The 18,898-nt window shown below is 41.9% G+C and overlaps 11 protein-coding genes across 11 annotated transcripts; 4 read left to right on the top strand and 7 right to left on the bottom strand.

Annotated features, from left to right (window-relative positions):
• Nucleotides 1–151: 151 nt before the first annotated feature.
• Nucleotides 152–1,483, bottom strand: PAS_chr1-4_0357 (cAMP-dependent protein kinase catalytic subunit; the record flags this gene model as incomplete). The annotated part of the gene is made up of 1 exon (XM_002490436.1): nucleotides 152–1,483. One exon carries the CDS (start codon nucleotides 1,481–1,483, stop codon nucleotides 152–154), a length of 1,332 nt encoding a protein of 443 aa, XP_002490481.1.
• Nucleotides 1,484–1,716: 233 nt separating this feature from the next.
• Nucleotides 1,717–4,728, bottom strand: PAS_chr1-4_0356 (Putative ATP-dependent RNA helicase of the DEAD-box protein family; the record flags this gene model as incomplete). Its single annotated transcript, XM_002490435.1, has 1 exon — nucleotides 1,717–4,728. One exon carries the CDS (start codon nucleotides 4,726–4,728, stop codon nucleotides 1,717–1,719), a length of 3,012 nt encoding a protein of 1,003 aa, XP_002490480.1.
• Nucleotides 4,729–4,855: 127 nt separating this feature from the next.
• On the bottom strand, nucleotides 4,856–5,650 carry PAS_chr1-4_0673 (uncharacterized protein; the record flags this gene model as incomplete). The annotated part of the gene is made up of 1 exon (XM_002490434.1): nucleotides 4,856–5,650. One exon carries the CDS (start codon nucleotides 5,648–5,650, stop codon nucleotides 4,856–4,858), a length of 795 nt encoding a protein of 264 aa, XP_002490479.1.
• A 123-nt stretch (nucleotides 5,651–5,773) lies between these two features.
• PAS_chr1-4_0355 (Subunit of cleavage factor I) lies at nucleotides 5,774–7,162 on the bottom strand (the record flags this gene model as incomplete). The annotated part of the gene is made up of 1 exon (XM_002490433.1): nucleotides 5,774–7,162. The coding sequence occupies one exon, from the start codon at nucleotides 7,160–7,162 to the stop codon at nucleotides 5,774–5,776; it is 1,389 nt and encodes a 462-aa protein (XP_002490478.1).
• A 234-nt stretch (nucleotides 7,163–7,396) lies between these two features.
• Nucleotides 7,397–8,713, top strand: PAS_chr1-4_0354 (Catalytic subunit of an adoMet-dependent tRNA methyltransferase complex (Trm11p-Trm112p); the record flags this gene model as incomplete). Its single annotated transcript, XM_002490432.1, has 1 exon — nucleotides 7,397–8,713. One exon carries the CDS (start codon nucleotides 7,397–7,399, stop codon nucleotides 8,711–8,713), a length of 1,317 nt encoding a protein of 438 aa, XP_002490477.1.
• A 40-nt stretch (nucleotides 8,714–8,753) lies between these two features.
• On the bottom strand, nucleotides 8,754–9,206 carry PAS_chr1-4_0353 (40S ribosomal protein S19; the record flags this gene model as incomplete). Its single annotated transcript, XM_002490431.1, has 1 exon — nucleotides 8,754–9,206. The coding sequence occupies one exon, from the start codon at nucleotides 9,204–9,206 to the stop codon at nucleotides 8,754–8,756; it is 453 nt and encodes a 150-aa protein (XP_002490476.1).
• A 751-nt stretch (nucleotides 9,207–9,957) lies between these two features.
• On the bottom strand, nucleotides 9,958–10,745 carry PAS_chr1-4_0352 (60S ribosomal protein L18; the record flags this gene model as incomplete). The annotated part of the gene is made up of 2 exons (XM_002490430.1): nucleotides 9,958–10,406; nucleotides 10,634–10,745. The coding sequence occupies 2 exons, from the start codon at nucleotides 10,743–10,745 to the stop codon at nucleotides 9,958–9,960; spliced, it is 561 nt and encodes a 186-aa protein (XP_002490475.1).
• A 293-nt stretch (nucleotides 10,746–11,038) lies between these two features.
• PAS_chr1-4_0351 (uncharacterized protein) lies at nucleotides 11,039–11,679 on the top strand (the record flags this gene model as incomplete). The annotated part of the gene is made up of 2 exons (XM_002490429.1): nucleotides 11,039–11,052; nucleotides 11,127–11,679. The coding sequence occupies 2 exons, from the start codon at nucleotides 11,039–11,041 to the stop codon at nucleotides 11,677–11,679; spliced, it is 567 nt and encodes a 188-aa protein (XP_002490474.1).
• A 53-nt stretch (nucleotides 11,680–11,732) lies between these two features.
• Nucleotides 11,733–12,563, bottom strand: PAS_chr1-4_0350 (uncharacterized protein; the record flags this gene model as incomplete). Its single annotated transcript, XM_002490428.1, has 1 exon — nucleotides 11,733–12,563. One exon carries the CDS (start codon nucleotides 12,561–12,563, stop codon nucleotides 11,733–11,735), a length of 831 nt encoding a protein of 276 aa, XP_002490473.1.
• Nucleotides 12,564–12,818: 255 nt separating this feature from the next.
• PAS_chr1-4_0349 (Peroxisomal biogenesis factor 8) lies at nucleotides 12,819–14,960 on the top strand (the record flags this gene model as incomplete). The annotated part of the gene is made up of 1 exon (XM_002490427.1): nucleotides 12,819–14,960. One exon carries the CDS (start codon nucleotides 12,819–12,821, stop codon nucleotides 14,958–14,960), a length of 2,142 nt encoding a protein of 713 aa, XP_002490472.1.
• A 186-nt stretch (nucleotides 14,961–15,146) lies between these two features.
• Nucleotides 15,147–18,020, top strand: PAS_chr1-4_0348 (uncharacterized protein; the record flags this gene model as incomplete). The annotated part of the gene is made up of 1 exon (XM_002490426.1): nucleotides 15,147–18,020. The coding sequence occupies one exon, from the start codon at nucleotides 15,147–15,149 to the stop codon at nucleotides 18,018–18,020; it is 2,874 nt and encodes a 957-aa protein (XP_002490471.1).
• Between the last annotated feature and the right edge of the window lie 878 nt (nucleotides 18,021–18,898).

Raw genomic sequence — 18,898 nt, 5'->3', positions numbered from 1 at the left:
GTTTTCTCTGAGAAATAAAACGATTATTTAAGGAGAACCAGAGTAGAAAAGGCAAAACTGAAGATACTGCGGTTTGGTTTTAACTTTTGGCATTTTCATTTCGATTTTAGTACTAATTCTAATCATGTTTCTCTGTAACTTACAAAGAGCATTAAAAGTCTTGAAAATGCTGTGCGTATGGATCCTCTCCAGCAACCCCATAGTCTAGCTGCTCTTCAGGGTAATGATCAAACAACGAAGTGTCGCCAACTCCCGCGGTAATCGGAGGTTCGTAAGGAGTCTCAATGTCCTTTAGCAAAAGCTTCTCCCAAACAACTTCTCCAAACCATGGATGGTTTCGGATATCGTGGGCACCATTTCGTAAGTTACCCAATCTTCTGGTAAGGTCTGCCGTAATCAGGCTTCCCAACAAGTCCACAGCATCTGGGTGGAAGTGAGATGGGTAATGAACCTTACCTGCCAGGATCTTCTCATAAGTCTTGATGGGAGTCTGATCATAAAATGGAGTACATCCAGCCAACATTTCGTAGATTAGAATTCCTAAAGACCACCAATCTACTGATTTATTGTAGGGTTTTGTGGTAATCACTTCAGGGGCGATGTAATCTGGAGTACCACACAATGTCCATGTCACAGTCTCAACCTGCTTGGCAAATCCAAAATCGGTAATCTTTATGTGACCATGACGGTCCAATAAAATATTCTCAGGTTTAAGATCTCTGTAGATGATATTGTGCAAGTGCAAATAGTCTATAGCTAAAGTGACTTCCGCAGCATAAAATTTAGCCACTGAATTGGGAAAACGTTGAGACTTGCGCAGCAATGAAAACAGTTCTCCACCTTCGATATAGTCCATCACCATAAATAAGTTCTTAGCATCCTGAAAGGTTCCCCACATTCGAATCAGGAAAGGGTGCTCTACCAGTTTCAACATGCGTCTCTCATCATTGGTATGTTCAACTTGTTTGAGACGAACAACTTGAGCTTTCTTGAGAACCTTGATGGCATAAAATCGCCCATTATGAACCGACCTCACCAAATGAACCCTACCAAAAGATCCAGTACCGAGAGTCCGCATGATATGGAAGTCAGTCAGAGAGTACTTCCCTTTGGACACCGCAGACTTAAGATGAAGGCTCTGACTCGGGAGTACTACCTGTGGTTGCTGTGGCTGAGTTTCCACTTCTCCTTGGGCTTGCTGTTGTTCTATTGGAATAGATTGTTCATGTTGCTGTGGTTGTGGCTGTTGAGCAAGTTGCCGCTGTTGTTGCTCCTGCTGTAATTGAACTTGTTCTGGTGTCTGTTCCAGAGTGTGTGAATGATTGGAGCTAGAAGCAGCTAATCCTCCCTGGGCGGAAACCTGTGATGGCAATTGAGCTTGTTCATCTTGCGAATAATACTCTTGGGCGTAGTAATCCATTTGCTTGGGTTGTTGAATTGGCTTAGATCTACCGGGAATATGTAGTCTATTCAAAAAGGGCATCAAAAATGGCAGGCCCTTCGAATTATTAAAGTAATGTAAGGGTTGGTATCAGGATTTTGGTCTATACATGATGGCCAAAGTGGAATTTTGGCAGCATGGCGCGAATCGCGAACAGAAGTCAGTAGTCCCTCTTTATAGGAATGGAGAGAGCGAGAGAGTCTTCTTCCCCTTCCCTGGAAGATTAGATCTATTTACTATGACGATTAGTTAGGGGGACTATTTTGAAATGCATACTATCTACGGCCTCCACGGCTTCCTCCACGGCCTCCTCCACGGCCTCCTCCACGGCCTCCTCCACGGCCTCCACCGCGGCCTCCACCGCGGCCTCCACCACGGCCGCCTCTCCTGGCAAAGTTCCCGTATCGAGCTTCGTTCTTCTCATCAATCACACGCTTATGTCTGATTTGCTCTGTGTTACGCAGTTCATTAACCCCTGATCCAGATCCAACTGGTTTGAATCCTTTTATTCTCATACCCGCTCCAAGTGCACCCTCCACCTTCTTCTTTTGCTTGTAGTAGTCATCTCTACCCTTCAGTGGGATCTTTGGTGCCTTGGTCTGCTTATGTCTAATCTTTCCGTTAGCCAACCTGCTAGAAGCATTTCCTGCAAAAGAGTTGCTGTTCACACCAGCTTCTTCCTTAGCACCAACGCGGTGTTTGGAACCACCATTGGCATGACTCCAAGCTTCGAATTTACCAGCTTTGTAACTGGCAGGGATACGAGCTCCACTTTCGCCAACAATAAACTTCTTGTCTGTAGACTTTGCATTGACATATTTACCTTTCTTTTTGTCCCATTGCATAGTCTGTCTATGCACTTGCACACCATCATCATCTGCAAGGTCAAACGCAGCTCTTTGTGCTTCCTGGGCGAAGTAAGATCCAGAATTGGCTTCTCCATCTTCCTCCATCTGCTTATCCTGCAATGAAGATACCGGAGCATAATGTGACATGAAAACAGACTCATCTTTGAAACTTTTCTTGCCAAGTAACCTATCACCGTCTTCAAACGCAGAACTCAGTTCTTGCTCGTTCACGGTGCTATAGCCGATCTCATTAGCGTCACCTTTAATAAGATCGTCGTGGAGTGAGTTTGCGAGCCCAGCCTCTTTTTCCTGTTGCAACAAAGCACGACGTTCCGCTGCTCTTTTTTGAACTGGTGCCACCTGTCTACGACGTTTTGCCATCATCAGGGCAAGGTGATCGTCATTGTGTCCAAATTCAAAGACTGTTTCACGGTCCTTACGGTCTCGGAGCTTTGCCAAAAATAATTCTTTTTCATACTCCTCGTTTGCTCCAAAAAGGATATTTTGCTCATCCCACTTTCCAGATGCCTTCAACTCTTTGGTTCGTCTGACAGAGTCACTAGAAGCAGCACCTCTAGTTCTAAAGTATAGCTTTTCAGCTTTTGTGGCAACTCCACTTTGCAACTGTAAATCATACGAGTCTTTCATGATGGTATTGAACATTTCCAGATACCCTTCTAAGGGATTACGTGGGCACGATCCAAGGACCAATCTTTGGGTGAACGACACGGCTGGAGGTTCAAACCCTTCTAAAGATCCATTGTGCTCTTTTTTATATCTCTCTTGCAAAAGGTGAACCTTTCCGTTTTGCATCTCAGTTAAAAGAACTTTACGTCCCAAAAACAGTTCCAAATCCAATAAGTACGGAAGCTCTCGGTCTTGTACAATCGAATATGCCCATCCTCTATGACCTGCACGAGCAGTACGACCAACCCTGTGGACGAAAATCTTGGAACTTGCTGGTAAAGAGAAATTGATGACATTTGCCAAAACAGGGATGTCAATACCACGAGCAGCAACATCTGTGACCACCAACACGGTAGCAATACCGGCACGGAAATTTAGAAGTTGCTGGCGACGAGCATGCTGATCCAGAGAACCATAAGTGTATGCCACAGCATATCCAATCTTCTTCAAAAGTGTAGTGATGAACTCAACATGATGTTTGGTAGGAACGAAAACAATAGTTGAATGTGGTGTGGGCAAGTCTGTTGCACGAGGAAGCCTGAGAGAACGGTTAAAACGTGGGGCTTTACGGCTCCCATTTCCTGACTTATTTCTGTTGTTATAATCATTTTCCTGTGTTTCTTCATCTTCATCATCTTCATCACCTTCAGCGATTTGCTTCAATTGATCTGATGAAGCTAGAGGCATCTTGATGACCTCTTGCAATAGGTAAAGAAGATTTCCCTCACGCTCGTTATCCTTAGAGGATATGAATGCCATTTCCAACTGATCGGAAATCGTGGATTCGGCGTCTAATCGTACTAGTACTGGATTTATTAATCCAGCTTTGGCAAAATTAATCAAAGAGCTTGGCAAAGTAGCAGAAAACAAAAGAGATTGTCTTCGATGTGGCAATGCAGCTAGCAGTTCGTTTAATTGTTCAGCAAAACCCATCTCAAATAATCTATCTGCTTCATCATATACCACATACTCAATACTCTTGAGATCCAAACTCATTTCAACCTTCAAGTGTAAGAATCTACCAGGAGTGGCAATCACCACATCAGGATTCGACATCATAGCACCAAACTGGTCTTCCATTGAATCACCACCGATCAGCAACATTGCTCTCAAGTTGGTACCTCTACTGAACTCTTTGAACTGTCTAAAGGTTTGCACAGCCAATTCACGTGAAGGCGAAAGAATGATAGCCCTAATACCAACCTTAGCAGAATGGACTTTCAGTTTCTCAACTAAAGGTAGTAGGAAAGCAGCTGTTTTACCCGATCCTGTTCTAGCCATACCAACAACATCCCTGTTGGACATAATTAAAGGCATCGTTTTTCTTTGAATAGGAGTAGGTTGTCTGTAACCCTTTCTTGCAATATTCCCTAAAAGGAATTTAGATAGACCGAACGAGGCAAATGAACCTGCTTTGGCTTTCTTCCCTTTTAGGTCCGTTGGATTACTCTGTAGAAAATACTCTGAAATGTCATTATTGTTGTCTTTTTGGCTTCTACCTTCATCATCTGATTGTTCCAAACTAGGAAAATCCGCCACATTAGGTCTTTTCTTTACCGGCTTCTGAACCTTATTCGTTTTGTCATTGTTCCCTTCAGTGGCTTCATCGTCTGAAGAAACAATCTCGTCTTGAAGCTCTCCGTCAGAGTTTTCGGAATCCGAAGCGGAAGAGTCACTGTCAGAATCCACTACGATATTTCCTGCAATGTCAGCATCTTCTTCTTCGTCTATGAGGTCGAATTCTCTTTTCATTTCTTCGAAGTCTAAGGGCAAGAAAGAAAAGGAGAAATGTTAAGGCAAAAAAATATTCTAGTGAAAAAAAAAAATATTCGAGAGCTGGATGTTAGATGCTCAGATGTTCATCTCATCAAAACCATTATTACCATACCAGTGGAATCATGATGAAAGGGCCGACTATAGACCTCTTTTCCATATAGAATTTTCTAGTCTCGCATGCTGATGCTCCCAAGTTAACAATGACCCATAGTATAATAAGAAAACTCGTGGAATCCTGTAAAATCACGTATTCCGCTAGATATATTAAAATCTCATCGAAGTAATGGGCACATACGACGTATCTGAATAACCCGAAGCTTGGAGCGGTGTACTTTTTCAAGTTTGCCAAGTGACAATGGTTGAAAAACTGGTCTATAGTACCCATTATGAATAGGGAGGAGGCCAGGAACAGACTCCACTGAGGAACAACAGTTTCAGAATCACCAGGAACATTGGTAAAAATATGGGGAACAATAACCTGCAGATTAGCAATTGTATAGAACACAATTCCAGCCAAATAGTGTGACAAATGAATCTTTGAATACTCTGCAAACTTGCTTACATATGCACACTCGTATATTCTTCTTAGTGACTGGAGAAAATTGAATATAAGTATAATTGATGACCTGGAGCTATTCACTCCAACAAGGAGCAGTCCAATAAGTGCCCACGTAAAATCTAGAATGTAAAAATGCAAGAACCAACTTTTTGGTACGTATAACCATTTCCATTTAGTTACAGAACCGACATCCAACGTCTTACCATATTTCAGCAAGCCGTTCAGTTCAGGGATAAACTTAGCAGAAATTACACTGATAATGCCAATCAGTAATGCCACACTGAATAAGCTGGCGTAATAATCAGCCAGCACTAAGACGACCTTAGATGAGAAACTCATTTCAGATTGAGTTGTGATTTTTCGTATTGGGTGAAGTTGAATCTGAGTTTTTATTGTACTATTTCGCTTATCTAATCAGGAAGCAGGAGAAAGAGATACATATACATAAAATGAACTACTATACTAACGACTGTAGGGGTGGAATCCTCCTCCTCCTGCACCGCCTCTTCTTCCACGGCCTCCTCCACGTCTTCCACCACGGTCAGAACGAGGTCCACGTGGTGGGGGACGATTTGAATGTTTAGGACCTGAAGGGAATTGAGGTCTCTCCTGTTGCGGATTAGGAACCTGGTCATCATCACGAGGCTGGTCTGAATAAGACTCGGAATCACCTTCACCTTCTGCAGCATCGCTACCTTGCTGTTGCTGTTGCTGCTGTTGCATTTGTTGCATTTGCATCCAATACTGTTGCATCTGTTGATAATACTGTTGCATCATCTCCTGAGACATACCATTGTAATATGCCTGCTGTCCAGGCGCTCCCATTCCGGGCATTCCAGGCATTCCTCCCATGGCTCCCATAGGGTTATACGGATTTGCATTAGTACGTTGGTTTTGTTGCTGGTTTCTCGGCTCAGCTCTTTTAATTTCCATGGAACGTCCCTTCAGAGGAACATACTTATTAGCACAGACTCGATCAACTGCGTCTGGGGAGTCATAAGTAACAAATCCAAATCCACGGGATCTTCCAGTATCCTTGTCGATCATTAATTGTGCGTCAATAATAGTACCGAACTGGGAGAAATAGTCAGTGAAGTCTTCCTCTGTTACCTCAGCAGCAATACCTCCTACAAAGATCTTACCAGTTTTATCCTGCTCTTCTCTTGGAATCGCTCTCTTAGGGTCAATAAGTTTTCCATCCAGTACATGCTGCTTTTTCAAGACTTCATCCACGGATGCTGTCTTAGTAAAGGTCAAGAATCCGAAACCTCGAGACCTACCAGTGGCATTGTCACGCATGATGGTTAAATCCGTGATATCACCAAACTGACCAAAGTAGTTCCGCAAGGTTTCTTCGGTGGTCTCCCAGTTGAGACCTCCTATGAACATTTTACCTTGTTCACTCTTGTAAATGTCAGCCTTGACAGAGTCTGGGGCGGGCTTTGCTGGAGGGAAAGGAACTGCAGGCTGTTGGAACTGCTGCTGTTGTGGCTGTTGTTGGTGCTGTTGGTGCTGTTGGTGCTGCTGTTGCTGTCCATACGGGGGATAGGCTGGTGCGCTATTGTACGAAGGTGTCGAGTTGCTTATAGGAGGAGGGGGGAGTGGAGTATCATCAGATTGACTAGTGGATGTGTTAGATAACACAGGGGCAGAGGGCCCCTTTGACGAAGCTTCAGTAGCCGAAGAATCTGGCTTCTTTTGGTCGTCATCTTTCAGAGGCTGGCTGGCCCCGTCTGATGTAGACTTCGTCTCGTCCTTAGTTTCTTTCTCTACCACTTCCTGAGCATCTTTCTGTTGTGGCTCATCACCGTAGATGTCATCAAATAAAGCTTCATCATCTTCTAAGGACATTTTGGGTGTGTAGGGTTTATTAAACTAAACTTCTATTCACACTATAACAACTATGGCTACAAAATTCGGCACGCTTTGTTGTAATTAGGGAGAGTAAGGAATGCGGCAATGGAGTGCTTTTATAGTCGGAAAATATGCTCTGTTACCCGGTGCGATGCTGGTGTAACGATGTGAAAATAATATTTTGCCTATTATTTCTCCATACAACTTGAAACATCTTCAAGTGTCCCTACAATGGCAAAATGGTACCTGGTCTACTTAGCTCAGTCTCACCCAGGATTTCGGAAGGCTGAACTTGAATCTATAGCGGACTTGTTGGACATTGAAGCCAGTTTTGAGTCACATGACATGGATCATCCATTCATGACTGTGCTCTTGGAAGATGACGAGCAGGCTATGAAACTGGCCCAGAGAAGTATATTTGTCAGAGGCGTTTACGAATTATGGGGCGAAGGATCTGACTTAGATAGTCTGCATGCTGATGTAAAGTCCAAAAGTTCTCACTACTGGCCAGACTATATGACATGTTCTTTCAAATTTGACCTTGTTGGATATCAAGGAAAGAGGAATAGAAAGGATCAAGTCCAACTATTTGAATCATTTGCATACTTGGCCTTTGAAGGTCCAATTAAAATGAAACAGCCTGATCAAATTTTCACTATATTGGAAGAGTATCATGTGGTTGGTAGGGAGCCTGCAGCTACTCCAGATAGAATGTGGTTGGGAAGGCAAGTAGCCCTTGGCCAACGAGAATTCAAACTTCTAGAGAATTATCATTTGAAGAATCGCTCTTACACTTCGACCACATCGTTTGAAGCTGAGCTGTCCCTGATTACTTGTAATATCGCCCAGGCGGCACCAGGTAAGCTCTTATACGACCCTTTTACGGGTACGGGATCTTTCTTAGTGGCAGCAGCATACTTCGGAGCCCTTTGCTTTGGATCTGATATCGACATCCGTGTTCTCAGAGGTAAAGACAGTAAAAGCATCAAGACAAATTTTAAACAATATGGTAAGGGCTACCTTTTAGGGGACGTATTGACAATGGATTTTACTCATGATGCCTTCAGAAAATCTCTTCGTATGGACACAATTGTATGTGATCCTCCCTATGGAATCAGAGAAGGAGTTAAGGTCTGTGGAGCCAAAAATGAAGACAGATTCGTTGGCAAAGAATCCGTCCTGGTGGATGGTCAACTGGCCCACACCAGACGAGATTATATTCAACCTAAGAAACCTTATGAATTGGACGCTTTACTGGATGATCTTCTACAATTTGCATCTGAAAGATTGCCGGTAGGCGGACGGCTGTGCTTTTGGATGCCCACAGAGAATGACGCTCAACAAGAATCCCGCATCCCTCAGCACCACAACTTAGAATTACGTTACAACTTAGTGCAAAGCTTTGACAAATGGGCCCGTCGCCTACTGTGTTACGTCAAGAGGGATGATGATTATGTAGGGACTACATTGACCAAAGACCAAAGAACAGTGAAGAACAACTTCAGAGTCCGATACTTCCAAGGATTCAACAAACAACCTTCAACCTAATAGTACTAGTGTATATTACTCCTATAGACATATCAACCGCCTATTCATCGTCCTCCTCTTGCAAAGTATGAGCAGCAATACGGTCCAAATCTCTTTGTCCGTTAGGAGTGATTCTTCTACCTCCCTTTGGAGACAATTCAACAACTCCGAGCTTCTCAAGAGCTTGAAGAGCCTTTCTGTTGACGGAACCAGAAGCATCGGTGTGTCTTCCAGATCTGCATCCACGGTTCTTGGCACCACCATACTTACGGTTCAAGTTTCCAACACCAATGTTTTGTTTCAGGTAAATTTGTCTGGCGGCGGAAGCGGCTCTCTTGTAGAACCAAGTCTCGGCTTCCTGTGGAGGCAACTCGTTGTGGGACGAGGTCTTGACAATGTCAACGTAACCAGGAACATCTAGTTTACCTTGTCTTTGCAAGAACTGGGCGTAGGCGTTAATGAAGTCCTGAGCTGGGACGTCTCTAAAAGATGTTAATAAACTGTCTACAAACATGCAGAATAAAAGCACTCCAATGGCAAACCGAGCGTGGTAAACAAAACTAACCAAACAAGCTGATTTGAGTTTTTCATCCAGTTTAAGAGAGTTTCCAGTTGACTTCAAGATGGAGCTCTGAAGGTTGATAAAATGGTCATACACAGGCTTGTTTCACTTCCTTTGAGGGTTTTCATTATTCTGTTCAAACAACGCTGAGTCGTTCATTGGCTTTTTATATTCTTTTAATGGTACATACCTGACTGAGTAACCTGGCATCTTGTGTGTGTATCTAGACAAAGAATTCAAAAATTTCCAGTTTACTTTTTCTGGAGTGGGTACCAGAATCTGTCGCGGGCTGACAGTGGGAAGGGACTTGTCTAAATGGTGTTTGGGCTCAGTTTGTAAGTTACGCGCGGACCTATTTGGAAGTAGCAGTCACATCGGTAAAGAGGTACCAGCAAAGTGCAAGTTCTAAACCAACTATGGACCAAAACGAGAGAGGGGCCTTCTTTAGGCCTTCAGATTGTATGTATCTCCATAGAGATGAAATCTGTGTGGTTCTGTAGAAAAGATGGTTCTTCTGTATTACATAAAGTGAAAAACTATCATCCAACATCTGACATCTGACATCTGGTTTAAATCATTTAAGGTAACATCTACGAACCACTGTAAATCCCGACAACAACCTACAAGGGTTAGTGGTCACTATCTTCTTCGACAAATGTCATTATTAATATAAACTATACAAGTGAAACTCGCTTGTCTACATTTATACCTTGAAGGCTCTTGATTGCCTTCTACCTCTAGCTTTCTCAAACTTTCTTCCGGTGGACAAAATTCTTGGGGCCTTCTTCTGATGAGGACCGAAACCAAAGTGTCTGCAGGCCTCTCTGGCGGTTCTAGAACCAGCCAAAAGCAAGGTGTTCTCACCTTGAGGAGCCTTCAAAGCCAATTGGTCTAGGGTCAAAATTTCACCACCAGCCTTCAAGATCTTAGCTCTGGCAGTAGCAGTGACTCTCAAAGCAGCAATAGTGGCTTGTGGGAACTCCAACAAAGTGATGTCATCGGTGACGGTACCGACAACGACAACGATCTTTCCGGCGTTCTCCTCCTTCTTGAGAGCTTGGGAGATCTTACCAACAGAAACAGGAGGTCTGTTGATCTTGGAGAAGTTCAGAGCTCTTCTAACCTTCTTGTTGAACTCAGCGTCAGTACGACCTAGATTGGTGTTAGTATATCACTCGTTCTTTCCACTAGGGAAAAAGAGAAGATAACTCTTTTGTTCTGCTGTAAAGTCGCATCTTTTGTAAACAAAAGTACTCGCAGAACTGGTGATTATGAACCACATAATCACCTACATCGATATTAGAACCACTTTTGTGATCGTTTGCAAACTTTATGACAGAAACAAAAAATAATAAATTCCCAACTTTAGTGATACTTACGAGCAAGGTAGCTGTACAACTCAACCAGGGACTTCAAGTAGGTGTTCTCAGACTTTGGAGCCTTACGGTGGGAGGTTTTAACGTGCTGCTTGGATGTGTGAACTTTACCCATTTTGAACGTGTATGATTGTGTTGGATGACAAGGATTGAAAAAAAAATTTCGACATTCACCCACTTCCGCGAATGTTGGAGACTGAAGGGTTGTAACCCTGAGATCGTGTCCTTCCACGACCGTCCTGGGGAAAGACTAGCAGCTTATCTAAGCGATGAGCCTACTCTCAAGATGTTCACGTGAATCTGGCCGGATTACAGTGAAGCCGAGGGCATCCATGAGTTTCGCTAGGTGAAACCTTCCAGTATCCACGACCAACTCTTGAGAATAGGATTCCATACAAACTAATCATTATGGACAGACTCAAGTAAGTATCATTGCGTCTTGAAACGCTGGTATCCGTTTCATAAGTACTTTGCTAACAAGCTTCTTTCCTTATAGAACCGAACAGTCGAATCCTCGTGGTATTCCTCAGGCCAAGTTCATAGATCGTGTGGAATCTTTATTAAACCCGTCCACATGCACTAATGAGGATGTGGACCAGCTGCTTAAAGAATGCCAGACACGTCTTCAGCAGTACAAGTTTATGGAAGAGAACAAACGCCTAGCACTGAACGGAAACAAGTCCAAGATTCCCAACATTACAAAAACTCTGGAAATGGTTCAATATTTAAAGGAGCGTAAAGAAGAGGACGATGACGAGCCCTTGCAGACTAACTACGAATTGAATGAAACCCTGTATAGCAAAGCCGAAATTGATGTTCAGAATTTGGATAACGTCTATTTGTGGTTAGGAGCAGATGTTATGATGGAGTACCCACTAGATGAAGCCATTGAACTCCTGACTACCAGACTAGCTGTGGCAAAAGAAGCTGTGACAGTTGCTGAAGAAGACCTGGAGTTTTTGAGAGAACAAATCACTACCATGGAAGTTAATACAGCCCGTGTCTACAATTGGGATATAACGAGGAGGAAGGGGCTAGCACCCAAGTGAACAGAAAAAGAAAGAAACATACGGCTTTGAAAAGCTCAATCGACCATGAATTATTATGCCCGGAAGGTATTTAAGATCTGTGTTCCTAAGGGTCTCACTGGTGTTTCAGCACGACCAGGCTCGTCACTATCGTCGTTGTGGTCATGCAGATCCTCATGTTCATCATCATCATCCTCTTCATTGTTTGAACCTGCCAGCAGTCTGTTAACTTCCTCTGTTGACCGTGTTGGTTCACTTTTGAGTTTTGGTATCGATAGTCTCAAGCATAACCCCTTTCCGGGCAGTATATCTCTATGTAGTAGTATTCCAATCAAATACCCTGTAGCACAGGGAATAATGTTGAATATTGCCAATTGTAGGATGAGAACCTTGATGAAGAACTGGTCTGTTAGGACGATCTTCGAATTAGGCCTAGATTCGTTAACTTTCAGATTAAGCTGGAATTTGTATGCCGAGGGTGTAGATTGAAAATAAAAATAAATCAACGATGTGATGATTCCAAATGGACCGGCAGACACATAAATGTCCAATCCCAGCAAATGATAAGCTACCTCCATCAATATTGTGGTAGCAACCATGTTGTAGAAGTAGGATGCAACTACAACCCCGAGAAACTTATTGGAGCCATAAATTCTTTCCAGATGCTTGATGGCAAAATGAATCAATGCAACACCAATCATGACCTCTGATTCGTTCTGAAAGCTCAATTGGTAGATCAATATCCTCCAGTATTGTCTCCACTGACTGATAAAGGGGTCGTAGCTAAGGATAAACACATACTTGAGGTCAAAAAGTGATGCAAAAATTGGGAGCAATATCAGCAACACTGTGAACGCCTTACATCGTGGAACCTGGTGGAATCCTTTGGGTATCAGGGAAGACATTAACCAGTGTTTTCTTATCTATTTGTCTTTTTACACTAAAGTGAAGTACGAATCCATGCGATTGATTCCTCCTCAGATATCAGCTGAATTCTTGCTTATGTAATACTTGCGCGAACTACATGTGAACTTAGGATTCGATAAGGCTGGGGGGTCAACCAACCCCACTTCAAAGAGCCGACCCGTATAAATAGCCTCTGCGTCCTCAGATCAACAAGACGAAGCAATTTTTTTTTACCTATCTTCAGGTGCCTGTTAATGTATAGATTGGGATCTCAGGGAAGGTCGATACAAAGCCAGCTTCAGAATGGCGACTCAAGTTCGGGACGACCACTACAGTTGCAAGGAACTGGGATGAGAGAAGCTCAGAGGATTCCTCAGCAGTTGGATTATCTTTTGGCGGAGATTATCTCTCCTAATGAAGACACCAATGTTATTGGATATCTAGCTTATTACTATCCGAAACTGAAGAATGAACAGAACGTGGCACTTTTGACTGATTTTTTTCTTAGATGCCCAACCTACTTTAGTCATTCAAATGTAGTATCTCTGAGAAACAATTACCCAGTGATGGAAGCCTTCAATTACATTATGACTACAAAGTTCAAAGTCTCCCAACCAACGGTTCCCTTCTATAGATTCTATGCTGCTGTGCTGGCAAGTCTACTGAACTGCGAAAAGACCGATCCATCGCACCATTGGAAGCTGATTCCAATACTAACTGGAGTCCTTCTCAGCATCAAAGGAAGAGATGACGTTGAGCTATATCCCGATCATAGCAGGTCTATCAAGGGAAGTGACACTGCAGTGGCCCAACTGTTACAGAGATGTTTATTAAGATTCTACCAATCCGGTGATGCAAGAAGTTATGATTTGAATGCCCTCGTCATAATATCCATGAGCTGTGCCTTGGATTACGTTGAAGATGATACCATCAAGAAAATACTGTATTGTTTCAATTATACAAGAGCTATCATTGATCTTATTTATTATTCTCCTTATGGTCTCAATGATAGTGACATACCGCTATTGTCGGACTCTTCCGTTAACTCACAGTCTTTCGACCAGCTACTTAACAACAACCCCGCGCTGAAACATCTGAACCGATTATCGTTCCTTTTTGAAAGGACTGTAAAGTTGAACGATGGTAGTATTCAATCAAATCTTAATGATATTGATATTTCCTTGAACAAGATGCAAAGCTTCAGCGAGAAACTTTCAAAGAAAATTTCCGTTCTAGATGATGATAGTAGCAAAGGGGTTGGCCAGCTTCTCAGACAGTGTTTATATGCTTCAATCATCATTCATCAAGCTATCCTGACGACGTTTTTCCAGTTGGATAATGCAGACTATACAAAGTATTTTTTGCCGTCATTTTCCAGAAAGATTCTTTCCATTTTATTTAACTTATTCTTCATTGTGGACAGAATTGGAACGGGTGGATTCCAGCCCTACAACTTTGTGTATTTAACATGCTTGCAAGGGATAATTCAGTACGACATGAAAACTGCCGAATCACTTGTGAAGACATTTACCACTGGCATTAACTACTCATCTTTGAAAGATTCTGAGGTTGCAAGGGCTAAACTTTTGTTCACTCTCAATTTGATGGAACAGATTGTGAATATTTGCAGCGATGATCTAAGATTGGAACTAATCGTACCGTTGGTAGAAGATTTGGTGAACAACAAAAATGCATGTGTTGATATTCATAATCATGTGTTCAAGAGTATATTTGAATCTGCTCATTCAGTTATCCTTAAGTTTTTTACTGTGGTGGACTCTTCCGTAAAGAATGTTGACTATGAGACAAATGTTACATTAGTATCAGAAAAGATCATCCCTTATTTGACGCTTGTCATTGATCAGTTTCCGGAATTTTTATCAATTAATCAGCTGGATATTGCAATTGAGACTATTAGTCGTACCGTATTTCCAGACAGTCCCATCTACAGTTACGACAAGAACATCTCATCTATGTTTTTGAACGTCTTGTTTAACAAATGTTTAACCGTTGACAACGATGAGTTAGTTGAGTTGCCCGCAATCGAGGCAGTAGTTGCACCTAAGAACGACGAAGAAAATAATACGTCTGACGCGCAAGATGGCGGACCTAAAGAACTTCAGTCATTGAATGATTTAAAATCCAGAAGATCGGCATTGATTTCTGCTTTAATCTCAGTTTTCCCTCTTATTCCCGTGAAGGACTACACTAAATGGTTGTCAATTGCTTTCTACGACTTGATTGTAGCTACCCCAGAAAGAACGGAACGTGCATTTTTGCAAGAACGATTGTGGGACTGCGTTGTTGGAACCAACAAATATGACCCTCAAAAGGGAAATTTAGGTATAATGTGGTGGTATGAGAATGTAAACGCCCAATCAACCGCAAAGTTATAAGATTTCTGTTGGATACATTGTGATTAGCCCAAACTCCACTGATTCCATTACTATATAGTTGTGTATTTTATTATTCGAGGTGATGAGATAGAGAAATCATCGCAAGCGAAATAAAAATAAATTTGAAAAACCCTAATTCTTTAAACGATTCTCATCTATAAAACCAACGGCCAAATCAACCATCAAATGTCAGCCCTAAGGTCTATTCATAGCTCGTTTATTAGGCTGAATATAGAATTGAATGTGGGGGTTGAAGGCTTTAACGAGCAAACTGAGGCCATCTCCTTAATAAGCAAAGGTCAATATCTTAAAGTCCTGAATTTGCCTCTTTTCAAAAAGATCTTCACTGATAATTCCGAAATCAAGCATATAATTGCAAAGTATACCCAGCAATCATCGGCATCGGCACTAGTGGTTTTGGATTTAGTCAATCATATCATTATGCAACTATCCAAGAATCTGGAGTCGTTGAGTCCAGAAGTAGTCAAAACTACTGTACTGATTTTAGGTGTGATCTTTTTACAACTATTTCTGCAAGAAAACTTCACTGGTCCTTCAATACCTTTTGAGAATGAAAAATTACCGCTGGGGATATTAAGAGACTTGCTGAAATTGAATAAAGAAGCCTCTACGCATATATTGTCTGTTGGAGGTGAGACAGCTTATGAACTCATGGAGTCTCCTATTCTACTGGTTCTTTCAGTGAAAATATTAGAAGAAGTGTCAGGTTCTAGTGTCAGTGTTCTGTCCAAAGATTTCATTGATATGGATAGTGAAACGTTTATTTCCAAATGTAATATCGTTACCAATCCCGATGTTGTGCAATCCTCGATACAATGGTGGAAGTCAAGAGCTTATATGGTGTTTGCATCGGTTCTCACTGGAGAAGTATCCCTGTTGACCTTACTGCCCATCAAACTGCTTACACCAAACATTGTTTCAACATTGATAGATTTACAAAATAAGAACTCACCAGAAAACCAGGAGATTCTGGTTCTATATCAACTGGAGTCTGCATCTGTAAATTTTTCAGCTGGTGTCGACAATTCGGTTAAGGATGCGCTGGCAAAGGCAAAAACCGCTTCTGGATTACAGCTGATTCTCACTGGCTGTAAGGCAAAAAGAACGAAGTTCCAACAAACCGGAAACCATGCTCTGCTAGTTCTTGCTAAGAGTCAAGATGAGTTCTTAAGATCAACTAGTAGCGATGAACTTTCTTGTGAAAGTCCTGAGGAATTGCAACTTAATGACGAGGTCTTGTTAGAAAGGCCTTACTACGAGCCATTGGAGGAAGAGAATACACTAGAATCAGAAGAAAAAGACTCTAAAAGAGTAAAGATAGATTTTTCTTTTGAGCCAATTCTTGGGTCCGAAGAAGATTCAGAGGTTAAACTGTTACCTATTGCATTGAAAGATGATGAAATTCCTCCAGTACTGAAGAGTTTGGACCCCAATAATCAACCACAACTAGCATCACTGGATATGGCACAGCTTTTAATGAGACTAATCTTCATCAGAGAAAATACACCCTCTAACAGCGCCATGGTTGAATCTGAATTGATGGCCTTAGTTCAGAGAATCACGAACTCTAAAAATGTGAACTGGACAATATTTTCGAAGAGTTTGTGGGAAAGATCTTTGCTGGAAGCTAGTAAATCAAAGACTATTGAAAGAGGCGTACTGCAAATGCAGGTACTGGTTGAAGATCTTGGAATGAATAGTGTCAAGACCAGAATGTTCAGTCAATCGGGAGACGAACAGAAATTTCTTAAAGCTCTGATTGATCCAGATGACTTTCAAGTTACTCCCAATGCTGCGAGATTGAAATACATTTTTCAGCTGCCGTTGACTCCAAGGTGGGCCCTAGACTCACTTTTGGCTGAAAAGTTGATGTCAATTGGAGTAATTAAGTCGGCTTTACAGATATATGAAAGGCTGAATCTTTCGGTGGATGCTGCTTTGTGCTATGCTTTAACAGGTGATGAAGCTCAGGCTGAAAAAATTCTTGTAGAGCGTATAGCTGCCCATCCATCCGATGCCCGTGCACTTTCGGTGTTAGGAGATGTGAAACAATCTCCTGAGCTCTGGTTAAAGAGTTGGGAGGTTGGAAAGTATTCTAAAGCCAAAGTTTCTCTTGGAAAATACTATTATCAACCTCCTAAGGATTCCGGTTTAACAAAGGATTTGCCAGCTGCTATTGGCCACATTTTTGACGCATTGACCCGTAATCCAGTTGATTTTGAAACTTGGTTTTTCTATGGTTGCATGGGAATTGAAGCATCTAACTGGAACCTCGCTGCTGAGGCATTCACAAGATGTGTATCCATAGACAATTCAAGCCCTCAATCATGGTCAAATCTTGCTTCTGCGTTAATCAAACTTGGTAAGAATAAAGAAGCTTTCAGTGCATTGAAGAGTGCAATCCGAACTAGCCAAGACAAGAAGGTTTCTTCAAAAATCTGGGACAATTTCTTGATCGTGGCCGCCAAATTGAGCGATTGGACTTCTGTCTTACTAGCCTCAAGGGAACTTTTAACCTTGAGAAGCAATTCGAAATCCAGTGAAGAAATTGTGGATCTCCCCGTAGTTGAAAAGTTGGTTCAAGTACTACTGGAATCACCCTATCCAGGTTCAGAGGATTCTATGGATTACTTTCAAAAATCGTGCGTTGACTTCATATGTACTATGTTGCCACAAGTTATCAACAACTCTGACAGATCTTGGAGAATTGTTTCTAGAGTTGAACTTTGGAGAAAGAGACCTTGGATGGCACTTGAGTGCAATGAAAAGGCATACAGGGCTGCGGTGAACAATCCTGAACTTGAGTTCAATGAAACTGCGTGGAAGACTGCTGTTGATGCGTGTGCTGACTTGGTAGCTGCTTTTGAATCATTGGGAGAGTTACCTGGCAAACATGGAGCCGACGATCTTGTTTGTAAAGATTGGAAGTATAAAGCTAAAATGACAGTTCGGTCCCTCATGTCAAAGGGAAAATCTGCCTGGGAAGATTCAGAAGGCTGGAATGTGCTACAAGAGCTAAAAAACAGTCTAATGAGTTAAAATATAGTCTACACATCAGTTAATCTTTTGCTGCTGAACTTTCTTCTTTAAAATGGTTCTCTTTGAATGGTGGATCTATATTGACACTAAGGATTCTTATGGGAGTTTTTTCTTCCAGCACTACCAGATGATTGATAATTGCTAGGACATTATTCCAGTAAAGACGGCATAAAACTGGTATTCCATCCAGAGAGAAGAACAAATCAATATAATGAATCCAGCCATATAAAGCTCTTCTACTCGCTTCTGAAGTTTCCAACCTTAATACAAAGATGAACAAGTGTAATGCAACAGCGTACAAATGAGATTTGATTTTGGACTCTTTCAAAAGTACCCAAAATAACAGCATATCCATATGAGCCGCAAATACGAGTAAAGGTGTTTCCATGTATACCACCAGGGGCATAAAGGCCGCTGCAAATGAATAGTCGCAAAATACCTCCGTACAGAAAAAGTAGCACAAGTTTAATAATGAATAAACACCAAACGGCAACAGCTTTAGTACATTTTCATTTGTAAAGAAGTAAAGTGCACCTAGACATAATAAAAGTCCATTCTCAGACCTCAAAAGTTCCGGCAGGGTCATCGATGATTGTTTTTGACTAGAGTCAAGTTCGGCAGAAATCCCTTCTTGGCTTCTTAGATCTTCTGTGTTCTTTGATTCGTCACTAACACTGGGAAATATTCTGCGGTAGACAACTAGAGAGTACGTTAACATCGATCCCAACAGGCACATTTTATATAAGAAATAGTTAGGGATGAAAACGAGAACAGTCGTCAGGTTGGCAAACAGCAAAAGCGAAACCCCGCCAAGGGTTACCAAATGAGAGATAATCCAGAATAGATCTAGTGTGACCTGGATGTTGACGGTTAGAAAT

Source organism: Komagataella phaffii, chromosome 1 (assembly GCF_000027005.1).
Source record: "Komagataella phaffii GS115 chromosome 1, complete sequence".
NCBI lineage: Eukaryota > Fungi > Ascomycota > Pichiomycetes > Pichiales > Pichiaceae > Komagataella > Komagataella phaffii.
This window is presented reverse-complemented; position numbering and strand designations above follow the sequence as displayed.